General features: G+C 43.1%; 2 protein-coding genes across 3 annotated transcripts in view; one reads left to right on the top strand and one right to left on the bottom strand.

The window, feature by feature from the left end:
- The window catches only part of RTKN2 (rhotekin 2), a 136443-nt gene that overhangs the window by 68213 nt on the left and 46378 nt on the right, over positions 1 to 21852 (top strand). The window lies entirely within an intron of this gene.
- On the bottom strand, positions 28 to 20140 carry ZNF365 (zinc finger protein 365). 2 transcript variants are annotated; one of them, XM_071749113.1, is made up of 5 exons: positions 20023 to 20140; positions 18944 to 19669; positions 8232 to 8412; positions 6229 to 6266; positions 28 to 2488 (listed from the first exon to the last, which is right to left on the bottom strand). In XM_071749113.1, exons 2-5 carry the CDS (start codon positions 19654 to 19656, stop codon positions 2242 to 2244), a joined length of 1179 nt encoding a protein of 392 aa, XP_071605214.1. In that variant the 5' UTR covers positions 19657 to 19669; positions 20023 to 20140; the 3' UTR covers positions 28 to 2241. The 2 variants fall into 2 exon arrangements, with proteins under 2 accessions (XP_071605214.1, XP_071605215.1); XM_071749114.1 differs by lacking the exon at positions 20023 to 20140 and adding an exon at positions 19813 to 20003.

The following is a 21852-nucleotide window of genomic DNA, read 5'->3' on the forward strand; positions in this document are numbered from 1 at the left end:
ATTTTCACAGAGCTAAATGACACAGTATCTGAGAAATACATCTTTATTATTAGAATGTTTATGTTCTAAAAATTTTTACCAGGGGTTACAGTACAATGCAATTTCTTTCTAATTAACCTGGCAATTGTTTGGCAAACAACAATAACTTAGGATTTGAAAAATTTAAGAACATGCAACTTCTTTTACTCTCTTACTCTTCCTCCCCTAAAAGGACAACTTACTGTCAGGATTTTAGTGTGATAAATAATAAAATAAACATCTCATTTGTGAACTAGTAGTTGCACTTAACTTTGGTGACTAATAGAGTAGATAGGCATTTAAAAATAAAAATATTCTTTCAGTGTCAAGTGGATAAAGGAACAGATGAATATATTTTACTTTAATATCTTTCAAAAGTTCACCTTCATTATCTTCAAAAACTTTGTAAAGGATGTTGGGAGCAATAGAAAAAACTAAAGGATGTTTCTATTTTGTGGCTTGACAAAGACAGTTGTTGCAACACACCATTGGACCCATGCAACACATTTAACAACTCCTTTTCACCACACACAATGCCCAGCATAAGGCCAAGTGTGGCCTTGCAATGTGGTTCAAGAAATATTAAAATGTCATTACAACCTAAATAGCTGAATTGGTTTTACACTGTGACTTTCTACTGAAATTGTTGAGAAACTTTAAACATATATCTGATTGTTCCTTATACACTATTTAAAATTAAAGTGAGAATAATACTCTCTTCACTCTGCTACTTTCTGGGAGCTTTGTACACTGACAAATGTATGACATCTGTAGTTATCTGATCCTAGCTGACTGATCAGTCATCTTCTGCTTTAAAAATATTGCAACTCAGGTGCTTATTGCAGCAGTAATCGTAGTGATACACTGTCTGTTAATACTCAGTTCTGCTTACGGTCATAGTTATAAAAAATGAAAAACATTTTTCACAAATCTTTGTACACATACTGTAAAAATCACCTTCCACAAAAACAATTTACATCTGTTATGAGCTTTTAAAAAATAAATTACAGACTTGTCTCCCCTATTCTTTCTGTTTCTTGAGAAAACAAATCTTATCAATAACATCTACAGGATGTTCATATCTGTAAACACAGCATGAGGATTCATGTTACCAAAAAACTGTACATACAAAAATCATCTTGATTAATACTCTGATAAATAAGGAACCTTTTAATTGGCACAAACCAATGTAAATGCACTCATTCCTGTCCTGCATTTGTCTCTAACCTCCTTGCTCTTGGGGTTTTCGTTGAAATTCAGAGATTTCTCAGCTCTGTAAAGATTTTTCTGAGATAAAATTGTGAAGGGTTTTGGTTATGATCATAGCCATTTTAGGCCTTTTATGCCTCAAACCAAGCAGAGGCATTGAAGATGGTGCCATGCAATGTAACACATTGCTGTAGCCTTTTGCTTTCTGCTCCACAGCTGGTAACAACCTGCTGCTGGCACTCGGTACTGAAATTTGTGCAGCCATGCTGAAATTTGGGCTGCCATCCTAGCTCCTGGTCTCCTCACTGAGTGATACCAGAGGTTGGTATGTGAAGCAAAACCATAAAGCTTCTGGAATTTGAAGGTGGTGCTTGAGACACCAGAGCAGCCCAAACTTGCACCTACAGACAACATGGCTGCTGGCAGGATTGAGCAGTTTCATGTATGCAATAAAATGTGGAAATGTGCCCAGCTGGGTTTCTGGCAGCAGATCCATAGTAACAATCTACTGCTGCAAGCAGCCTTCAAGAAACTCAAGCAGACCTTTTGCATCTAAGTGTGTCTGCACAGGTAACAGCCAGTCATTGATCTTGTACCTATCTAAGCTGACAGACTGAGTATTTAGGTGCCAATTAAATGGATTCTGCTGAACTTCAGCAACAGCACAGATGGATAATAAATTACCAAGCCACATGCTGCCACTAAAATAATTAAACATACAGCCACAGTACTGCCCAGCAAGATAACTGCAGTCCATTAAAATAAGCTCTATAAATAAATAAATAAATAGAAAAACCTCCATGTAAACTGAATGTCACCTTCTCTTATAGTGCCCAAAGAGGGAATGGCATTATTAAATAATATAAATCTTCCCTACAGTATATATTTCTATATATTATATCTGATGTGTTTTGGCATGGCCAGATGGATAGGAAGAAGTAGGATGATTAACTTCATTCAATATTTGTTCCACTGAAGCCAAGCTCCTGTGTTACTATATATTGCTAACCATTCCTATAATGGTTTGGCCTTTTTTCCCATCTTGGATTTTGAGCTCACTTTCCTGGCAGAGCAGGCTGATTCACCTTTCTTTTGTGCTCTCCATATTTCTCTTGGGCAATCAACAGGTTCATAGGAGCATTTCACTGGCTGCAAGCTGTTTTTTTCATCCTTTGCTTTTTTCAACAAGATCCTTCCTTTCTGAAAGGAATGGGGCTTTGCATCAGGGATGTTGTACAAAGCATATTGACTTCCTCTGCTCCTGTAATTAATAATAGTGATTATTAATAACTGGTTTTCAATCTTGCAAAGTGAAAGATGTCCCAAAACATCCCAACCCCATACATTTTTCAAGACAGAAATACCCTTATTTTACAGGACCAGGCTGAAAGTTAAAAACAAGAGTTGCAAGATGAATTACATATCTCGATGACCAAAAGTATAAGAATCCTCACAGTAAGAACCCCTACATGTGTTATAGGTGGACTCCTCATGCATATTGATCTACACTTTCATTCAGATAGCACTGTGCTGATTTGGAGTGCTGAGACCTTATTGAGGCTTATATTCTCATAACTTGATGATCTACAGGGATTTTCAAGATGCACATATTCACAGCAACCAAACCTATGGTCTTGGGAAGATCACGTGGTATGGGTAACAGTTACCCATACCCGTGTATGAAAGTTACAGGAACTGGAAAGTTCCTGGAAAGTGCAGGAACTGTGGGGACTTCTTGGTGGGATCTCAGCACTGCCCTGGACTGTGGCTGCTACTAACAGCAAATAGCTCAGGAAAGTCCTTGCCCTGCCTTTGTGCTGGCCACACATCTAGGGAAATTTCAGCCTTGGGAGAAGAGGAAAGGGGAAGAGACAAATTGGTAGGAAGAAAGGTATGAAAGTTTAAAGGTCAAAGTAAGCTCAATTCTTTATTCTCTCTGTCATGGTTCAGGTCCAGCAGGATTTGCTGAAATCAGTGAGCTCAGGTGGAGTGACAGCAGGGTGCCTGGTGCTGCAAAGGCTGAACCATACTCTCTGCTGAAGTTTTACATTGAAAGCACAGCTTCACAGTTTATTTAAGTTAAGATCATTACAGTCCCTTTTCACATAAATCTAGAAATGTTTTACAGCAGATACATGCAATGTAACAGCAGCAGTATGAACGTAAGGCTCATGCCTGCCCAGCTACTGTGACTGAAGCAAAGAACAGATGTGTTGATGTACAAGTTGATCTCTTAAGGGTTCCCACAGGGCTATTTTCCCTAGCTCAGTATTTCTGGAAACGACATTATCATAGTATTATGGTGGCTCAGCAAGCTGTCTCCTCTTTAAAAGACCAGAAGGGTGTCACAAAACCCACTGAATTGGTTGGTGAGAGGCAGCAAGAGCCAGTTGACAGCACAGGAACCAAGCCTTACCTACAGAACAGTTTTACCTGTCTGGTAGCTTTGTGGGAAAATTCTGGGGCAGGGGGAAATGCCATGCAGGTCCAAGCTGGAGCTTACACATTCTGTGCCATGCCAGCATGGTGCAGGCCTGAGCTCTGATGAGTTGCTAGGTGTTAGAAATTACTTGTGTAAATGCATACGTGTTGGCCCCTCCAGTTTATAACTTCTGGGGCACTGTTTGGAACAATCCATTACTTAGCTGTTGTTCAAAGATGTAGTGCTCCGTTTTTCTCAGATGTTGTTAAGGTGAAAAAGTTACATCATTTATTCTCAATGCACATGCAGGTATTATTGCAGGTGATGTTAGTCTGTCCCCTGCTGTACTAAATGATGGTATTAAAACCAGAACAAAATTGAGGTTAGTATGATCAGAGAGGATTCTCTAAGAGAAACTACTTAAATTGAACAGGTTTATGGTAGAGAAGTTGGATGTCTGTCATTAATTCACAATCAGGGTAAGAAGGTATGTTAAACAAATGAAGATGCAGGTCATTGCACATGGAATGCCATGTCACCAGTTCTAGATGCAGGCAATGTTTTTTCACTGAAAGCATCAGCTCCTTGATACAAGTGACTTTGAGAGCCTGAACTTCTACTAAAGCATTTTCCTATGTTCCATACTCCATACTGCCTCACTACCAAGAAAGACTGAAACATTGTGACTAAATACAACCCACTGCCAAAGGCACTTAAGAACAATCCTATTCATGCTGCATTTCATAAACATCAGGTATTTTTCAGGACAGGCCTCATGCTTTTGAAAGACCCAATTCTTAGTTTCTCCACAATGGGAGCTGGCATTTAAAGTCAGTTTGGGCAGAGATGTACAGGAGAGTCTCAAAGCCTTTGAGAAATGGCCTAGTGAGCATCAGCAAAGGTCTGCTGTGCCCTCAGTGGGGCATTTTCTGAAAACAGACAGGAGAAACTTCAAGAAAATGAACTGGGCAGCAAGGTGGAGACCTTTGGAGCACAAGGGATTGCAAGTCCAGCTTTTGATCTCAAATAATATAAGCCATTGGAAGCTCTAAACCCCCCGAGATTACCCCTGGATCGGTAATAATGCTTCCCAATTTTTTAGCTGGTCCATCTCATTAAAACCTCGTTTAATGTATGTAGCTGAGTTAGAGCTCATAAAAACAGCTGGTGTGCATGCAAATGAAAGGGGAGAACAAAATAAAACTTTCTGCCTCTCTGAGAATTGTCTTTCCTATCCTCCTTGCTTTGTAGGCCAAGCCGGGATATTTTTAATCTGGTAACCTCAAACAAAGGCTACTACTAGATTCAAGTTTTGACAGTGTCTTTTCAAAGGAGAAGAATATCACCTGTTAAATAAGAAACTCTAAAGAATTCCATATATGCCTTTTGGCAATTAATGGGTTTTACCAAACTACATTATATTCAGACCAAAGACTTGTGAGCAGGACTCATCTCACAGCAGTCACTGAATTCACTGGCTGTATTTTGATTTTATTCTCCTTGGTTCCAATCATATTATGGCATCTAGAAGCCTGAAAAGTGTACATGTAGTAAACTAAAAATCTGCTTTGAACAATCCAAGAGTTTCCAGAATCTCAAATCAGTAGGGGAAAGAAACAAAGGTATAAAAGCTATAAAAAGTAGAAAAGCAAAGCTAAAGCCCCATGGTGTTAGTTATTAATGAAAACTTTGTTTATCAGCAGAAGGGTACTTGGCCAGTTGCCTGGCTAGGACTAAGATATATGAAAAACAAAAACAACCCAAAGATCAAAAAGAGCCCGCCCAACACAGTAGGCTGTACATTGTATTTTTAGTTTATTTGCCAGCCCATCCATCTGTTCATGTGTCTCAGTCTGCCAGTAACTCCTGAACCTGTTGGTCAAACACAAACAGATCTGACAGGGACACAGAAGATCCAGACCTGTGGTGCTGCAATAGCAATGGGAAAAAGACCTAAACTTGTGTCCCCACTAAGAAAGGTTGCCCTGAGGGAGGATGCACTGCCTCATCACCACTTGGCCAACGACCAAGTGTGATGCTTCCAACCAGCTGCTGGGACTCATGACCAAGTTGCAAAGACACAAAACCAACCCAAATTAGTTCTGCTCCCAGGACAGCTGCTTGAGTAACCTGATATCATTAGTGTCCCTGCTTTGCCAGGGAGCTTGTTTGCTTACACGTGATTTTTAAGTTGATAGTGCTACTGTTAGGAAATGACAACTGTCTCTCTCCTACCTACAGAATGTTAAAGATATTTTCAGCTGAAACTTGGCCTGTGCTTGCTGAAGAGATTCAACTACTGCAGCTTTGCAGTAGGCTATTACAGCTAGCAAGAAGGAGTTATTCATTTAACAGAAACTTTTTTTTTCCCTTTAAAGAAAATCTGATTTTAGCTTGGATTTAGCTGAAATCTGGTTTTCCTTCACAATATGACATAAATATAGATCATGCTCGGGTATATAACCTGATCCAAACCCAACCTGATTCAGGCTTCTGAATAGGGTGAAATGGAAAAGCAGAAGTGTAAGCACATCAAGTTAGTGTATTTAAGTAAGAGAAAAATATAAAGATATACATACAGGCATCTGGGTTTCTTATTTAATGAAATGTCTGTAAACTGCAAAGAAAACAGAAACAGGTTATTAATATTACATTATCAAGTAATCAAAGTACAAGAATAAAATATAAGCAGTCTTCAAAATTGTATTTCTGTTCTCACCTGCTGCTAATACTAGAAGAAAATTAATGAAGGAAACTGGGGAAAAAAAGCACTTTTACAGATTATTACTTCTTCACCTTATTACACCTGCTTTTAAAATTCACAACATGTCAGGTGTTAGCTGTTGGATTTTTTTCCCCATTATTTTTATCATAAGTATAATCAGAGTAAATTGCTAAAGAAGTGTGGGCTGAACAAAGATCTCTCACATCAGATTAAACAGTATGGACACAATGAGAAGTAATTAGTATTCAAGATAATTAATAAAGGACAGTGCTTGAATGAGCTGTATTGAATTAACCTTCTGAGAGCCTTTCATTTTGCAGTGACACATTTCCTCCACACAAGTGGCTAGGAAACTCCAGCTATGAGCCCTTGGCTCTGCCCTACAACAGCACTGAATGGTGGAGAGTGACAGCACAAGCATTTCTCTCCCTTCTCACCCCAAATCCTGAGACCAGCTAAGGTCACAACTTTTCATGACTTAATTTTTCACAACAGTTTGGTTCACAGTGTGGAAACACTTTGCATAGTCCATCTTTTAGTAGGGGTCAGGAAAGGAGGTGCTTAATGCCAGCTCAGCCTAAATAGGTCTGGGTACTAAATCAGTTCTTTGTACTGATCTCTCCTCAGTGTTACTATGCTGAGACTTTGAATATCATTTAATGAAGTCACTGAGCCAAACAAGTCAGAGTTGGCATCTGAAAATGATTATGTTCTCATAAATGTTCCCTCTGTCCCTGGTATTGTCCACACTTTGCAGATGGCTTTTTGCCCAGCCTGACTTTGCTTGTCGTCTGTCTTGGATGGTGTCTGGAGACATCTCATGGTGTGCTTTTCTTTCATTACCTCCTGAAGGTCAGGCAGGTCAACACTTGGATGGGTGACCTTAAAGGAATGCTGAAGTCACTCAGAAAGCAGGGCAGCTGCCTCAAAAATCAGTGTCTTCTCCAAAGGACACTGCTGAGCCAGGGATCTCAGTAAACAGATCAAGAGCAGGGAAGACTATTTAGTACTGAAGTTCATCCTTACTGTCACCCTCTGTGTTCTTACAGATGCTGTTTGAGAAGTCCTGTGGTAGGTTTCAGAACATCTACATTATTTCAGGTCTTACCTAAAGCTCTTTGTCTTCCAAGTGGCTATGGGAACCTTTGCTTTCCTCCACTGTGTGTACCTGTTCCATGCTGTGCATGATCAAATGCCTTTCCTCTCACATCCCAGGATGAGCAATTACTCAGCACTGAGTCTTCATTTAAATGGAAATGTTCTTTGGAAGTCATGTGGCTAAAACTTTCCATATAAATGTAATGCATTGTAAGGAAAATTCTGAGTTTAAGTAGTAATAATGAAAGCTTTTAAAGAAAGGATGTATTTTAAAAAACAATGTTCATATAGTTTTGGTTTCTAATCTGTGGGGGACAGGCCTGTGGGAATCCATTCACCATTTCTAAGAGATCCAAGATCAGTAACTACAGAAAGCAACCTGATTCACCAGCAGGCTGACAGGTCCTCTGCAGGGATCCACATCTTTCCTGAAAATCTTTATACATCAAAAAACTGCCAAGTCACTGAGTGTCATAAAGGAAACAGCTTATTGCTAAAGCAACAGCTGTAATAGCCAAAGCTGGAAAAAAAAAATATCTGGCAAATATCTCTTTGGCTGTTGTTGCTTTCACACTCTTTGCTCCTTTCACTCCTGTGAAGCAGCAGCTTAAACCAAAAATAAAACGTGTCTACAACACTTTACAACCCCAGATCTGTTAGGAGTAGCAATCAGCCTGACACACTGAGACCACCTAGATTAAAACTCAGGTACTTTCCCTTTGGTGGGTAGCAGTAAAGGAAAGGACTTTGCTGGCTTACCACGTGCTCGCTGATGTTTGTGTGGTTGCACACCATCTGCTGATTTTGGTAATATTCTAGCTGCCTTTCTGCCAGATCCACACGCTGCAACAGGTTCTCAATGAAGTGCTGGAGCCTGGCTTTTCCCCGCACTTCTTTTTCTGCAGCTTCTTCCAGGAAATGGTTGAAAGTAACAACTTCTCTGCAAGATGGAAACATTGCAAAGAGGTTACATTTAAATAATGGGAAAGGCTCTGGTCTCACTGCTGTGAAAGAACTGCTGGTGCTGATGCTTCTCCTTTATTTCATGGTGATAGTCCATGGTGGCTAATTACTGTCCTTCATATCCATTAAAAGATTTCAACCTTTTTGTGGATGCTTAGTGAAGATCTGGAACCCTGAATGCTGAATTTAAGTTTATGGGCAGTAGGTTTGGCTGGTTTTGTCACATCTCCTGGGCATAGTTCTTAGTGGTCCACAGAGGAGAAATGTCATCCAGCATCACTTCTCGAGGTATTTGGAGATAGCTACAGCCACCTTATGGTTTTTTTAACTCACCCAGGTAAATTTCAGCCCTGAAACATGAAGAGAAGTGGATGAACCCCCAAATTCATCTTCCCACTTCATCACAATCTTAAAATGGTACTTTAGTGCTGCCACTACTGGGGTGCTTCCTAACTTAAAAGATGCTACTGTGGACAGAAAACTTCATTTTGGCTGCAATCCAAGTACATCAAAATGCAGTATTATGATCTGAAGCTAGTGGGAGCACAGGAGATTAAATGATAATCTGTAGACTATAGACCAAGGAGCATATCTGTGGGAAAAGCAAGTTTTAGGTCAGGAGTTTAGAAATGTGTCTTGCCTGGCAATGCAACTGGAAGAAACAGAGAACACCACTAACTCGGAAATGTCTCTCCTCAGTACTGAGATAGCTTGTTTTAAGTGCTCTGCATACCATCAATTTACTATCAGTAATCAGCCCACCATTTGGACCTCTGATACCACAAGTTTCTGTGTCAGAGAAGTTTCGTTACAGAGTGAACCATGTTTTGAGAAAAAATGGCAAATCTGAGCATGTAGGAATTCCCTGGTTAATAAATGCCAGACTAGCCAGTTCTTGTTCTGCCAATGAAACCATGGTAATTTTTGCTTTGTACAAAACTGAGGGGGTAGGAATTGGGAATGACTGCTTGCCAAATGAACAAGGCATGATTGCTTGGTAGAAATATCACCTGAGGAAAAAGCATTTTAAGCAGAAACCAGGTAACAGTTTGTAGCAGTAAGAGTAAGAGCCTTTCAAAGCTTAGTTTGTATTTCATTTCATTGGTTTAACTCAGTACAGTTGTTTTAACTGTGAGCTGGTCTGCACTAAGGAAAGTTAGGAAGAAGTTGTCAGCTATGGAAATTTGCCATCGAGGCTTCAGGCTGTGTCTGCCTGCTCTAAACCACAGCATAGTACAGCAAGAGGCTGTTTGCACAGCTGCTCAAATGGTAGAAAAGAGGTAAAACCAAGAATGTATTGTTTGGATGAATGAAAATTAGTTTACATTAACTTTCCCACAAAATCTGGCTTAAGAAACAGAGAAGCACTTGTTTGTTAAGCTCAGCTATTCCACTCCATTTCAAGGCTCTGTACAGTTTCTGTAGTTATTAGATTGCCCAGAGTAACCCAATAATACGGAGCCTAAAGAATGCTTAGGAAAAAGCCAATCTAAACTTATCAAGGACAATTTTTGGCCTTTGATCTCACTGTACTTACAGCAATGTCACTGCTTTGATTTCACAACACCACTTTGTGTTAGGATAGGAGTAATCCGAAGCCCTTGACAGCCTGGCAGGCTCCTCTTACAGTGGACAGGAAGCTCAGGACAGAAACTCCAAATCCCTCCTCTTGGGACAGCAGAAGTGTTCACAGCCCGTCAGGCCACTGGCCCTCCAGCAGGAAGGCTGGGGCAGTGCCAAGAGCCACCAGCCCTGACACCAGGATGCACCTTCCACAGCTGTTGTTGGCTTGTTCACTTTGCTGCAGTGGGAGGCATCAAGGACTTGGCATTTGTTTTTAGAAGGGTGATAGGTTCATAAATGCCAGAAAAAGTAATTCAAAAGCATTAATTAATTGCTTGCTCCAGAGCATGAGCAGATCACCCACAAATTTTCCTTTGCTACAAATACCTCCTTAGGGAGCAAGGGGGAAGCAGGTTTTTTTCTGGAAGACTGAGATCACTACCAGGCAGAGAACAAACACTTAGCTTGAATAAATTCTCTAGTATTTTTCTTGCTTTCTAGACTGCTCTAAATAACTTGGCATCCTACGTGCCATTATTTGGAGGAACTGTTATATTAACAGCAGTAGTAGCACTTTGATCATTTCTGTCGGTTTAGCTGCCTCTATACAGCCTATGAACCTGCCTTTAATAACTTACCTAAAATTTTCCTTTTAGTTGAAATGGTACCAGCACTCTGTAAATTCCCTTTATAAAGACAGAATATATTCTCCCACTAGGTCTCAGGCACATGCCATGTCCTGCTAAGCCACACTTCTGTTAGTTCAGCTACTTTCTTTGTTTCCACTTCATCCTCACCTCTCAGAACACCATCAAGCCCCAAGGAGTGCCTGCTAATAAGTGTCTCTTATTAGCACTTATTAGTGTAGGAAGTGCTCCAACACCTCATCCTCGGAGAGCTCTTTCTGTGTCATGGCTATGCCCTGGTTACCTGAAAGGAGTTCCCAGAAGAATTTTTACCCTTCTCCTACTGTGAACAATAGGGAAATGGTTCAAACAACTCATGTAGCTTTCTGCAGCATCTGTTTATATGTTTAATTGCCTTTGTTATCTCTTGTAGTTTGCCCAGACTTTTTCTTTGCCATACTGATGACCCTCTCCCTTCAATACTATTTCTACATAACTGTGATGATTTTTTGCTTATGTTCTTTATTTTACTTTCAGTTTATTTCTTCAGGCCTCTGCCAGTTCTTTTGGGATTATATGATACGATTTTAATCTTTTACTCTCTGCTTTTATGCCTGTAAAAAGACTGATGTTCACAGAGGTCAGAGGCTGTTCCTCATGAAGTTGGGGGAAGCTGAGCTGAATATTGTGGGACCCACATGGTAGAGACATAAACCAGAGCCCAGCAGCAGAGGCCCACTGGGCTCTGTGTCCTGGCAGAACAGCCTTGGCAGCAGCACTCACCTGAAAACAGAGTAATTTGTGAAAGTTTGTCTCAGTCCTGAAATTGCCCTTTCTAATGAGAGGTCTCTCCTTCCCCACTCAGACTGCTCTACAACATCTGGAGCACTACTGCTATATTAAGAGAAGGTTATGTAGAGTTACCAAATCTTTTTGAACTCCTCTGCTTGCAGCATCATCTCTCCCACTCTCCTCTCTGCTGTTTGCTCTCTGCCCATGTCAGCCTGCAGCCTCCTGCCCCTTTTCACGTGGCTGCACCCTGGCACTCACTGTAACCTCTAGATCCTGACACTAAATTTTGAGTGGAGTAGATGCTCAGTGCTGTTCAGATCCCTGTAAATGTCTGTAATAGATAGTAGAGTCATCTCATTTGTTTGCTAATAGCTTACTATACTAATATTCAGGTATGCTGTATAGCAAAATGTTTTGCTAAAGGGCTGTGACTGGGAAGCAGAAAAAAATGTGGGTTTCTTGGTTTTTCTTGGGTGCTATTGTCAGACAAAACCTTTCAGGAGGAGGAATCACTGCTGCTGCCCAGAGATCAGAGGGCACCTTGAATTGCCAGTGGCTTGTGGTGACATGGAGAGGCAAGCAAGGTGAAAAGACAAAGGGGGATGAAACCCAGGACATGTCTGGGAGGAGCTGGAGGTGCCTGTACTGCCAGACTACCAGAGAAGAGCTCTCTGGAGTCACAGGAGTTGGGGTAGGAAGGGGGAAATTTACAGCAGTGCAGCAGGCAACTCAGAATGTGCTCAGCTGAAAAAACAAGTTGAAAGGAGAAGACTCACGGTAGGCAAGAAAGCTGCAAAAGCTTTTATTTTAATCTGACTCTGCCAGGGAGTTGACCAGACTGGTTACAGTTAACCAGGCTTAAATAGTTTGGTGTTTCGCATTCCAACTGCAGCCAAGCTGCCTTCACAGAAAAACCACAGATAGCCTGCCTTGAAACTTTTCCTGAAACATTCTTTATGGAGGCTGTTGTCATGAAACACCATGAGATGTGGTAAATAACATTATAAATCACAGACTGACTCGGTGACATTTATTCTTTTGCCTTTACCACTAGATTATACAGTGCTCCTCACAGGCCTAGTGAGCTGCAGTTGCTGTTTATTGAAGCAGTTGCTGGCATATGGACCCTGCAAATTCCCCTAGTGTTTGTATGGGCTTCAGCAGTTAAATATGGAATGCACAGAGTAGATGGAGAGGTTGTGACAGCTCCAGTTCCTTAACAACTGACAAGAAGGGCTAATGATTTCTCACATTGCACATGATTTCTCACCATGCCCTCCTACAGACACATAATATGGGTCCCAGGTCTATTTACAGCAACTTCAACACCTGCAACTGCTCTGTAGGTGGAGATAAGCATGAGGCTTTATGCAGATTCTGCACCCAAGTATCAAATCCCTTTTAAGAATTGCACTTGGAATAATTCTGCCTAAAATTAAATAGAAAACCAACTCCTTGCATTATTTTACCTTAGAACAGGGAAGTTCCTACTATGGTAAGCAGTGAAGTGACTTACTTGTGACAATATTTAAAATACATACAGTTAATAAGTATTATTAACACCACTAACCACTGGTGTTACTGCCTGAAGGCTGCAATCTGTTACTTATTGGTTGTGGTTTTGCATTCTTGCACACTCAATTTAAAAGGTTCATACCTCCCCTCATAAAGTCACTGTCCTACCAGTTGCACCCATTCAGTGGGCCATGCTCTAGATCCAAGCCCTGAAATGACACTGGGAAGATCCAAATGCTTTATGTCACAGAGCCAGCCTGTGGGACAGTCATGATACACTTGAACCGATGCAGCTGGGGGGAGTAATCTCTTGAGTGGGAAGATGAAAGGAAACAGGGAAGAGGGAACATGACCACCTGAAACTGAGGGTGTAAGAACAATGTGTAGTTGTGGTCATATTCTACTTAGAGTAAAATCAAAATTGTTCTGTTGTGCAACTGGAATTTTGTTCTAAAGGAAAGCTGTTTTTTTCCAAGTGTAAATTGCAGTGACCTCTAAGAGCAGACTCTTAATCCCACTGTCAGGATGTTACTTGCACAGATGGATCTATTCCTTGAAAATTTAAGGTGAAGGCAGTGGCAAGAACAACTACCCCCCACCACAGACATTTTGAAACAGTCCTTGCACTAGCAGAGGCATGACCAGATAGTCTCCAAACAATTGCATTGGACTGGCTAAAAAAATTACTGCCAGAGATATGGCATTAATGTGCTTTCCCTATAATTAGGAGACAAAGTGAAATTGTTTTAAGTCACCATTGAAGGTAGCTTCCAATTGAGGACCATGACTTCAAAATGCAAATACTGAAAGACAAACTCTACCAGTTTCATCTTCTTACCTAACTTACAGAAACAAGCCTCTTATTGTCCTCTATAAATTAAGTTCTTAGCTGGCTTCAGTTTCAATGGTTTTTAATAGTACCTTATTCAACATAGTTTTATTCCCTCTGGGCAGGCTTCTGTGTTATCTTTAAGATCATGGTGCTCGGAGTTGCATTACCCTTCATCAGACATTGAATAATCCCTGTCAGAGCACATTTTCCAATTAAATCATGTGTTTGCTCAGCAGTTCTGGGTTACAGCTTGAACCTGTAGCCATCATTCATCCAAACTGTCCGGGGGCCAGCTGATGCAGGTTGGTGAACTGAGACCTGTCTCTGGTAGTTGTGCTTGCTTCTCTAAGACAACCTGTTCTCTTTTTTTTCCCCAAATAATAATAAAAAAGCTTTGGGCTTTTGAATTTTAAAATATGAGAACGAGTGACACAAGAGTACCTGTTTTTAGAGTGAGACAACTCCAACTGTGTACTAGTGCTGTCAGTGTGGTACTGCCACCCATCTTGCCTCTCACCAAAGCTCATCTTCACGAGGGCATCACAGTAGTGTCACAGCATGTGCACATTAGCAGAGACATTTTGGTAAGGGAACAAGAATACAGTTTAATTAAGATGACATCTTTGCTTTACCACTGCCTTTTCTGGATTGCTATAGGTTTACTTAAAACAATCAAGAAAAAAAAAAGAAAAGCCAAACAAAACAAAAGAAACAACTGATAGGTCTAGAGAAATAGCTTCAATAACCCTACAGACTCTTTGAATGGGCAGCTCTGTGCCTGCTGGCAGCCAAACCCAACACTCCTCCCTCTCACTGGAATGAGAGAATAAACAGTAAAAAGCTCCTAGTGCTGCCATTTGAAAATGGTGCTTTGATAGCAATGACAACGTAACTCTGTTGGAGCTCTGACCTGAAGACCACATCAGAGCAACCAGCTTCTGGCTGTGATCACTTGTATCTACCTCACATGCATGGTACAAGCAGAGGCTCAGGATATATGGGTTTCTATAGGTAGAACAGAGAAGCAGAAATTAAATCCCATCAAGTCAAAGTGACCTCAGATCTACTGCCTCTGCTGAGGGCTGCCAGAACCACAGCAGTATGACGCTTGTCTTTGCTACACCAAGCAGAAAGGAGAGATGTGAGCTCTAGAAGGCCTCTATCTCTTCCTTCCAGAAACCAAAATGTTTAAACAAAGAATTTCAGTCTCTCCTCTCTTTGCCTTCTTGAGGCTTCCTAACCAAATTATTCTTGCTAATGCACATTTTTCCTTTCCCTTCCCTTAGCTTTTCTATTTGACTTCACAATCGACTCCAAAATTGGAATTGTTATCCAACATGCAATTGTACTGGGTTTCGTTTTGTTTTTTTTTATCATCTTGTATACCCTGCTGAAGAAGCAACTTACTTAAACCAAACTTTTTCCTTTTTCCATCTTTTTTTTTGTAGGCAATTTTTAGGTCAGGAGTTATAGTTAAATCTGAAAAGACGTCCTACTTCCATATTTTCTTATTTCTTCCATTCTAACATGTAGGTACAAGTCTAGCCCAGTAGCCCAGATAGATCCCTGGATTATCTGGGCACATTTTAAGGATGAAAAGAAATTCAATTGTTAAATTCAGTATTATGGAGTCATTTGATCTCTGGTAGTCACTGTCCATTCATATAAGATTCTTACATAATAGGTGGATAGGGATGAACACTCAAGTTTGGGCGCAATATAAACACCTCTAACTGTTCTGATAAAGATCAGAACATTGTTATTTTTCAAGAACTACTTGAAGGGATTCCATAAAAGTTGTCAGCTTCTCTACAGAGCCTTTAAAAAATAGTTTCTGTGACCTTTTCAAAGATTTGGATTAGAATTTTGGACAGCTTGGGGTTTTTTGTTTTTTGGGGTTTTTTAAGCCTTCAGAATATTCTATAGTAGTCATACCTCAGTCTCTTTGAGATCCAGAAACTCATATTGATTATAAACCCTCTCTGTTTTCACATCTATCTGATGACCTTTGCTAGTGGAGATAATCATTTATAGACCAAAGGAAGACTGTTTTTTTTTTACTTCCTTAGAAATAGGATTACAAGGAGGTGTTTTTCAGGCAAGAAAGTGTTTTATTTTTCATCCTACAAAGATAAAAAAAAAAAATAACTTTCAGCTACAGTGGCTCAACATTAGTGCTAGTTTTGGGAAAAGTTATCCATATTCACAAGATTGTTTAAAAAAAAAAAATTAAAAAAAGAAACTGATGAAAGCATTTGTTTCTGAAGGTCAGCAAGTACCAAAGTAGTCCCTTAGGGCTGCCTTTGACTTTCAACAGTCTGCAGTGAAAGCTCCTTCTTCTGGAATTTCCATTAAGCAGTCTTGTTTGGCTTTCTAATCATCTGGACTTCTTCCAGAAATCCAAGCCAAAGTTGAGATCTTCCTTTTTTGAAGGAGAAAGTCTTTTCAGCACACCAAATGAGTAAGTTGCTGAACACACAAAGCAGTGAACATGCAGACAGATCTCTGAATTTACCAGCAGTCCATAAGGACATCAGAAAAGTGACAGTGTTGCTGCCAGAGTAATGAACGTCCCTTCCTCTCAGAGTGTACCATCCAGTGCCTCCCGTCTACTGGCACAAACCTAAGTGTCACAGGCATTTTTAGAGGTTCAAGTATGAAAAGCTGCCCCTGTCAGTACTTGTCCTGCTTTAACAAAGCATTGTTTATACTTACTTGCTCTCTCAATTTACTAATTATATAATGACCTTTTAATGAAGAATCCATATAGTGTCTTTTTCTATGGCACTATCCTTGGTAATCTGCCATGATGGGAAGTGCAGGAACCACTTGGACAAGAAAAAAACCAAACAAAACATGTATTTTCAGTTTTACAGCCTGTTTACCCTCACAGCCTCCATGGAGTACCTTCATAGTGTCTTCTACAAAGGCAATGCTATGGAGCTAGGCACAGGCACTTGCAAGAACATACCATCAACTCTTTTCTTTTCCCCCTGGGACCCTGAGCTGATAGTTCTTTCGTCCTACCCACGAGCAAGCATTAGGCTCATTTATCTTCAAAAATGAACACACCACTGTGTAATATTTATTGACTCACTGCTGTTTGGTTTTACTTCCAAGGCTTTTTTAATCTTCTTTATTGAAAGCTGAAGCAAGCTACTGAGTTGTTCTAGAAGAACTATACCCTGGGTATGTAGGTGAAGGCTCTTGAGCAGCTACCTCTTTTGGTTAGTGTCTCTTACTAGTCAAATAATGTTCATTCTTCCCTGTAACACCACCTTAGGAGCTACTTCATTATCTGCTTACACATTCACCTTCCTCCTTTGGATGTTCCTAGAATTATAAAGAGCAATCATCTGAGCTCCTGCCCCTTTTCTGAGCCTGGCAATGTCCTAGTGTGAAGGACAGTGTTGTCCTTCTGTGTTGTCTTTTCTGGCCTCAGAAACACAGCCTGTCACTGCTACTAGCAAGCAGTCTGCCAAGGGCATAAGCAGCCTCTTCCTCATGCTTTTTCCTAATGCAGTTAGAAATCACAACTTTTGCTGCCTTGCTCTTCTCACAGATCATTGCCCTCCCCATTCCATACCCCTTTTTTCTACCCAGGTAACTCCCTTCCCCTTTTTCCACAAGCTCTTTTCTTCTTCTGCAGCACTCTGGTTTTGCTCCACTGAATGGCTTCTGCTTTCCCTTTACAGTCATGTTTTTCATGTGGATATCAAACCTTGAATTTTAAAAACCACACTCCACATTTAGTTTGGGGTAAGAGTCATACCATTAACTTTGGGTACTAGAAGTTCAGCATCCAACCTAAAACAGTTGCTTACCTCAGGTTCCTCTCTAGTCTGTAGAGGAGGAAGAAGCTCCACAGAGCAATCTCCTTCTCTAAGAGAGTTTTCTGGAACAAGTAGGATGAATCATACATACTGTTATAGGAGCTTGGCTAGATGGGAATACCAAAACTGTTACACTTCTAACTGCAAGTCATCGCCACAGCATCCTTCCTGCTTACTTTCAAATCTGTCTCAGTTCCACTATTATCTCTAGCTTCATCTTGAGTCCTTCAATCTTCTCTTCTAGGAGGATCCCCTGATATTTCAAAAATCAGAGGCTCTGTTTTTCTTTTCAAGGAAGATATGCATCCCAGAGGCTTAAATCCCATCACCTTTGCTGTCCCTTCTGGGAAATGTACAGCACTGCCTCAAGATAACTGACTCCCACTTATATAGGAGCCATCATCTTTTCTTTGTAGTCCTTAGACAAGAGGAAGGAATGATGAAAGCCCTCCAAACTTCCTACACTGAATTCCTACACCACCTTCCTAATTTCTTCTAAGATCAGCGTCATGGCAACTAGCACTTCTTATCTTCTCTTTGTAAGCTGATGAATTGGTTTAGAGGCACTCCACCACCAAGGCTCTTTATTTGCATTCCTCTAAAATAAGTTATGCTGCTCTGAAAAGCCTGAAATACTTCAGCAAGTGCTGAAAAAACTAAGCAGTTCATGTATAAATAATATATTAGCTATCACTAAATTTTTAATTGATGCATCACTAACACATTTTTAGATGGCCTAGGTTAGTCAGAACAATTCTGGCATCTGCTTCCTGTTCCAAATAAAGCTATTCCAGTTTCACAGTTCTGTGTCCATCCAAAACACGTACTTGGACATGGCCTTTTCAGCACTGGTTCCAGTACAGCTTTGATGCTGCATGGAAGGCCATCCCACTCCTCGGGTAGCACTGCTGATCCTGGTGGGATGCCTTTAGGGAAAATGTGCCGCTGAGTACTTGTGCATACTTCCTCCAGCACTTACCCACCCATCTCTTCTTAAAAAGATCGCAACTTAGAGGTGTTAATGTCAAACAGATTACACGCTGATGACAGCTTCTATTTCACCCTAACCCCACGAAACCATGGACACCGCACAGGCACTAGAGGGTGTAAAAGTCTCTGAGGAGTCAAGCATGAAAGCCACCTACCTGCTCGGGGAGCTGTCCCCCGCCTTTCAGAAGCCACGGTCACAGGGGCTACAGCTCCAGAAACGCAGCGATCAGAAGCTGGTGAGGGCCAGCCTCTTTTATAACCAGCAAGCAACCGAGCAGCCTCTCCTCTTCTCCCCCCCAGGGTTTTTCTCCCTCGCCCAGCCCGCGCAAAGCCACCAGCTCTTGCCTCCCCACTTACTCCTCTTTCCGATGGAGCTCCTCCTCGGACTCGCTGAGGCGCTGCTTCAAGGCTGCGATCATCTCCACCGCCACATCCACCTGCCGGCTCAGAGCCCGCTCCCGCCGCTGCACCTCCTGCTTCTTCTGGGAGAGCTGCACGAAGGCTGCCCGCACCTCCAGCAGCTCCGCCGTCTTCTGGGCCAGCTCTTTGGTAAGCTTGTCGATTCGTTTCTCGATCGTTTTGTCCACGGCCTCTACCATCCTGTTAAACTTTTCTCTGACGTGTGCCTCGAAGGAGGCTTTGGAGTCAGTGGCCGTGAGGCCGGTTTTTGGCACCTGCTCGCAGGGAGAGTCAGCCGACACATAGTTTGACACGTAGGACACGGGCCGCTCGGCTTCCAGCTCCAGAGCCTGCCCGCGCTTCCCGCTCTCGCAGAAACTCAGCCTTTTCTGCTGCACGGCACTGCCGGGGCTCCCCGGGCTGCCCTGGGCGGCGGGCTCGGGCGGGGAGACCAGCTCCGCGTCCTTCAGCGGCGAGAAGAGGCTGCTCTTGGTCAGGAGGCTCCTCTCCTCGTAGCTGTGGCTGTACTCCAGGTGCGCCCGCAGGGAGGAGAGGCTCCGGAACCGGCTGTGGTCGCCGCACCGCGGGCAGCGGAAGGGGAGGCAGAGGCTGACGCTGCCGAACGGCTCCGGCCAGGGCTGCCTGCCTTCATCCCGGGCCGTCTGTTGCATTCCTCTCCGGGCCCTGGGTGAGAGAAAACAGCCCGCGTTCACGCCCGCCCGCGGCCGAGTCACCCCAGCAGCCCCTCCGGGAAACTTGGGAAACTTTCCCGGTGATTTCGCAGGGCTACCGGGCCATCTCCGCCCGCCGCCCGGGGGGGCACCCACCCCTCTCCGCCCCGGCCAGCCGCAGGGCCCCCGGCGACGCGACGCGAGACGACGCGACGCGAGACGACACGACACGACACGGCTCCCCTCGCCTCGGTCGCCGCCTTGGCGGGCCTTGGCGAGGCGGAGCGGGGCCGGGCCCAGCTCCGGCTCTGGCCTCAACCGGCCGCAAGGTCGCCGCCCCTCCCCGCCCCGCCCCGCCGCACTCACCCGACGCGTTGGTGGTGGCGGAGCCGCTGGGGGCGCGGCGGGGGAGCCCTTTGCAGCACCGCCGTAAATCAGGCCCAGCGCGGCGCCACACGCTCTCACCGCCCGGCCGAGGGGCGGGGCTGGGCCCGGCGGGCGGGCGGGGCTGGGCCCGGCGGGCGGGCGGGGCTGGGCCGGGCCGAGGGGGCTCCGGTGCCGGGCTGGAGAGGGGGGTTGGATGTAGGCCCCGACAGTTTTCGGGTCAGGGTATGCTGAGCTGGACCGGCCCGGCCCGAGCCGTTCCGTTCCGTTCCGGGAGCCGGCTGGGAGCCTGTTTGCCCGGGTCCTGGCAGTTGGGATTCGGAGGGTTTGCGGGATCCTGTTCACTGAGCTGTGGGTGGGAGATGCTGAAGGATAAGACAATGAAAACCGGTTGAGCAGCGGGACAGGACTGGCACGTGCTAATAGGTATAGCCTGGCTATGGGTTTCTGAGAATATTACAGAATGTTAGGACTTGGAAAGGGGCTCTGGAGATACCTTGTCCAAACCCTCTGCTAAAGCAGGTTCACCTAGGGCAGGCTGCACAGGATCACATCCAGATGGTTTTTTTAATAGCTCCAGAGAAGGGGACTCCACAACCTCTGTGGGCAGCCTGTTCCAGTGCTCTGTCTTTTTCTCTTGTTAAGATGGAACTTCCTGTGCACCCGTTTGTGCCCATCTGTTGCTGGGTACCATTGAAAAGAGTCTGGCCCCATCCTCTTGACACCTTCCCTTTGGATATTTATAAATATTGATAATAAGGCCCCCCCCCTCAGTCTTCTTCAGGCTAAACAGACCCAAGTCTCTCAGTGTTTCCTCATAAGAGAGGATAACAGTCCTGTTATCTTCATAGCCTTCCACTGGAGTTGTTCCAGTAATTCCTTGTCTTTCTTGAACTGGGGAACACAGAACTGGACACAGCACTCTAGATGTGGCCTTGCTGGGGCAGAGTAGAGTGTATAACATCCCTCAATCTGCTGACTGCAGTCTTACTACACCCCAGGATGCCATTGGCCTTCTTGGCCATAAGGGCACATTTCTGGCTCATGGCTAACTTGTCTACCAGGACTCTCAGCTCCTCTGCAGAGCTGCTTTCCAGCAGGTCACCCCCCAACCTGTACTGGTGCATGGGTTTATTCCTCTCTAGGTGCAGGACCCTGCCCTGGTTAAACCTTATTAGGTTCCCCTTTGCCCAGCTCTCCAGCCTGTCCACATCTTGTTAAATGGCAGCACAGCCTTCTGGTGTGCCAGCCACTCCTCCCAGTTTTGTCTCATCAGCAAACTTGCTGGGGATACACTGTCCCTTCATCCAGGTCAGGAACGGATATGTTAAGAATACTGAATAAGATTGTGTGTTTTTTAAAAACTATATATAGTATCCAAAAAGAGTTGTTTGGTTGTTGGTTTTTGGGGGCAGGGTTTGTTTGTTGGTTTGGGGGGTTTTGTAACTAATTGACACTAATTTAGCCTCAGGATTTAGGGAAGGGGAGTCAGTATTAACAGGATTTGCATTTGAGTATGAGGAGTGGATGTTGCTGGTGTTACAGTATGGTGCCAATGGGACCCTTCAGTAGAGGAACATGCTTCTAGCCTTTTTTTGATATCGGAGATGTGTGCCTGTTTTACAAATTTTCAGAAACACAAAGTTGGAGCCTTTCTGAGGTAACAGTGAAATATTGCTCTTATAAAATCTTGTGCTTGAGGCCATAGTAGCAATATGCTGCAGATTTTTTTTTTATTAGTGTGGAAGGAGGCACTGCAGTAAAGTTTTGTTCTGTACTAATATATCTGTTTCTTGAATGCAATCTACAGGT

The sequence above is a fragment of the Heliangelus exortis genome, chromosome 7, assembly GCF_036169615.1.
Source record: "Heliangelus exortis chromosome 7, bHelExo1.hap1, whole genome shotgun sequence".
In the NCBI taxonomy this organism is placed as follows: Eukaryota; Metazoa; Chordata; class Aves; order Apodiformes; family Trochilidae; genus Heliangelus; species Heliangelus exortis.

Bases quoted from the DNA above. Each gene is read 5' to 3' on its own strand.
- ZNF365 (XM_071749113.1), bottom strand. From the start codon at position 19,656: ATGCAACAGACGGCCCGGGATGAAGGCAGGCAGCCCTGGCCGGAGCCG. The intron at 8,413-18,943 runs GTAAGTGGGGAG...TCCATCTTGCAG, and splicing joins GAGCTCCATCGGAAAGAGGA to AGAAGTTGTTACTTTCAACC. The intron at 6,267-8,231 runs GTAAGCCAGCAA...TTTTCTTTGCAG, and splicing joins CAAACATCAGCGAGCACGTG to TTTACAGACATTTCATTAAA.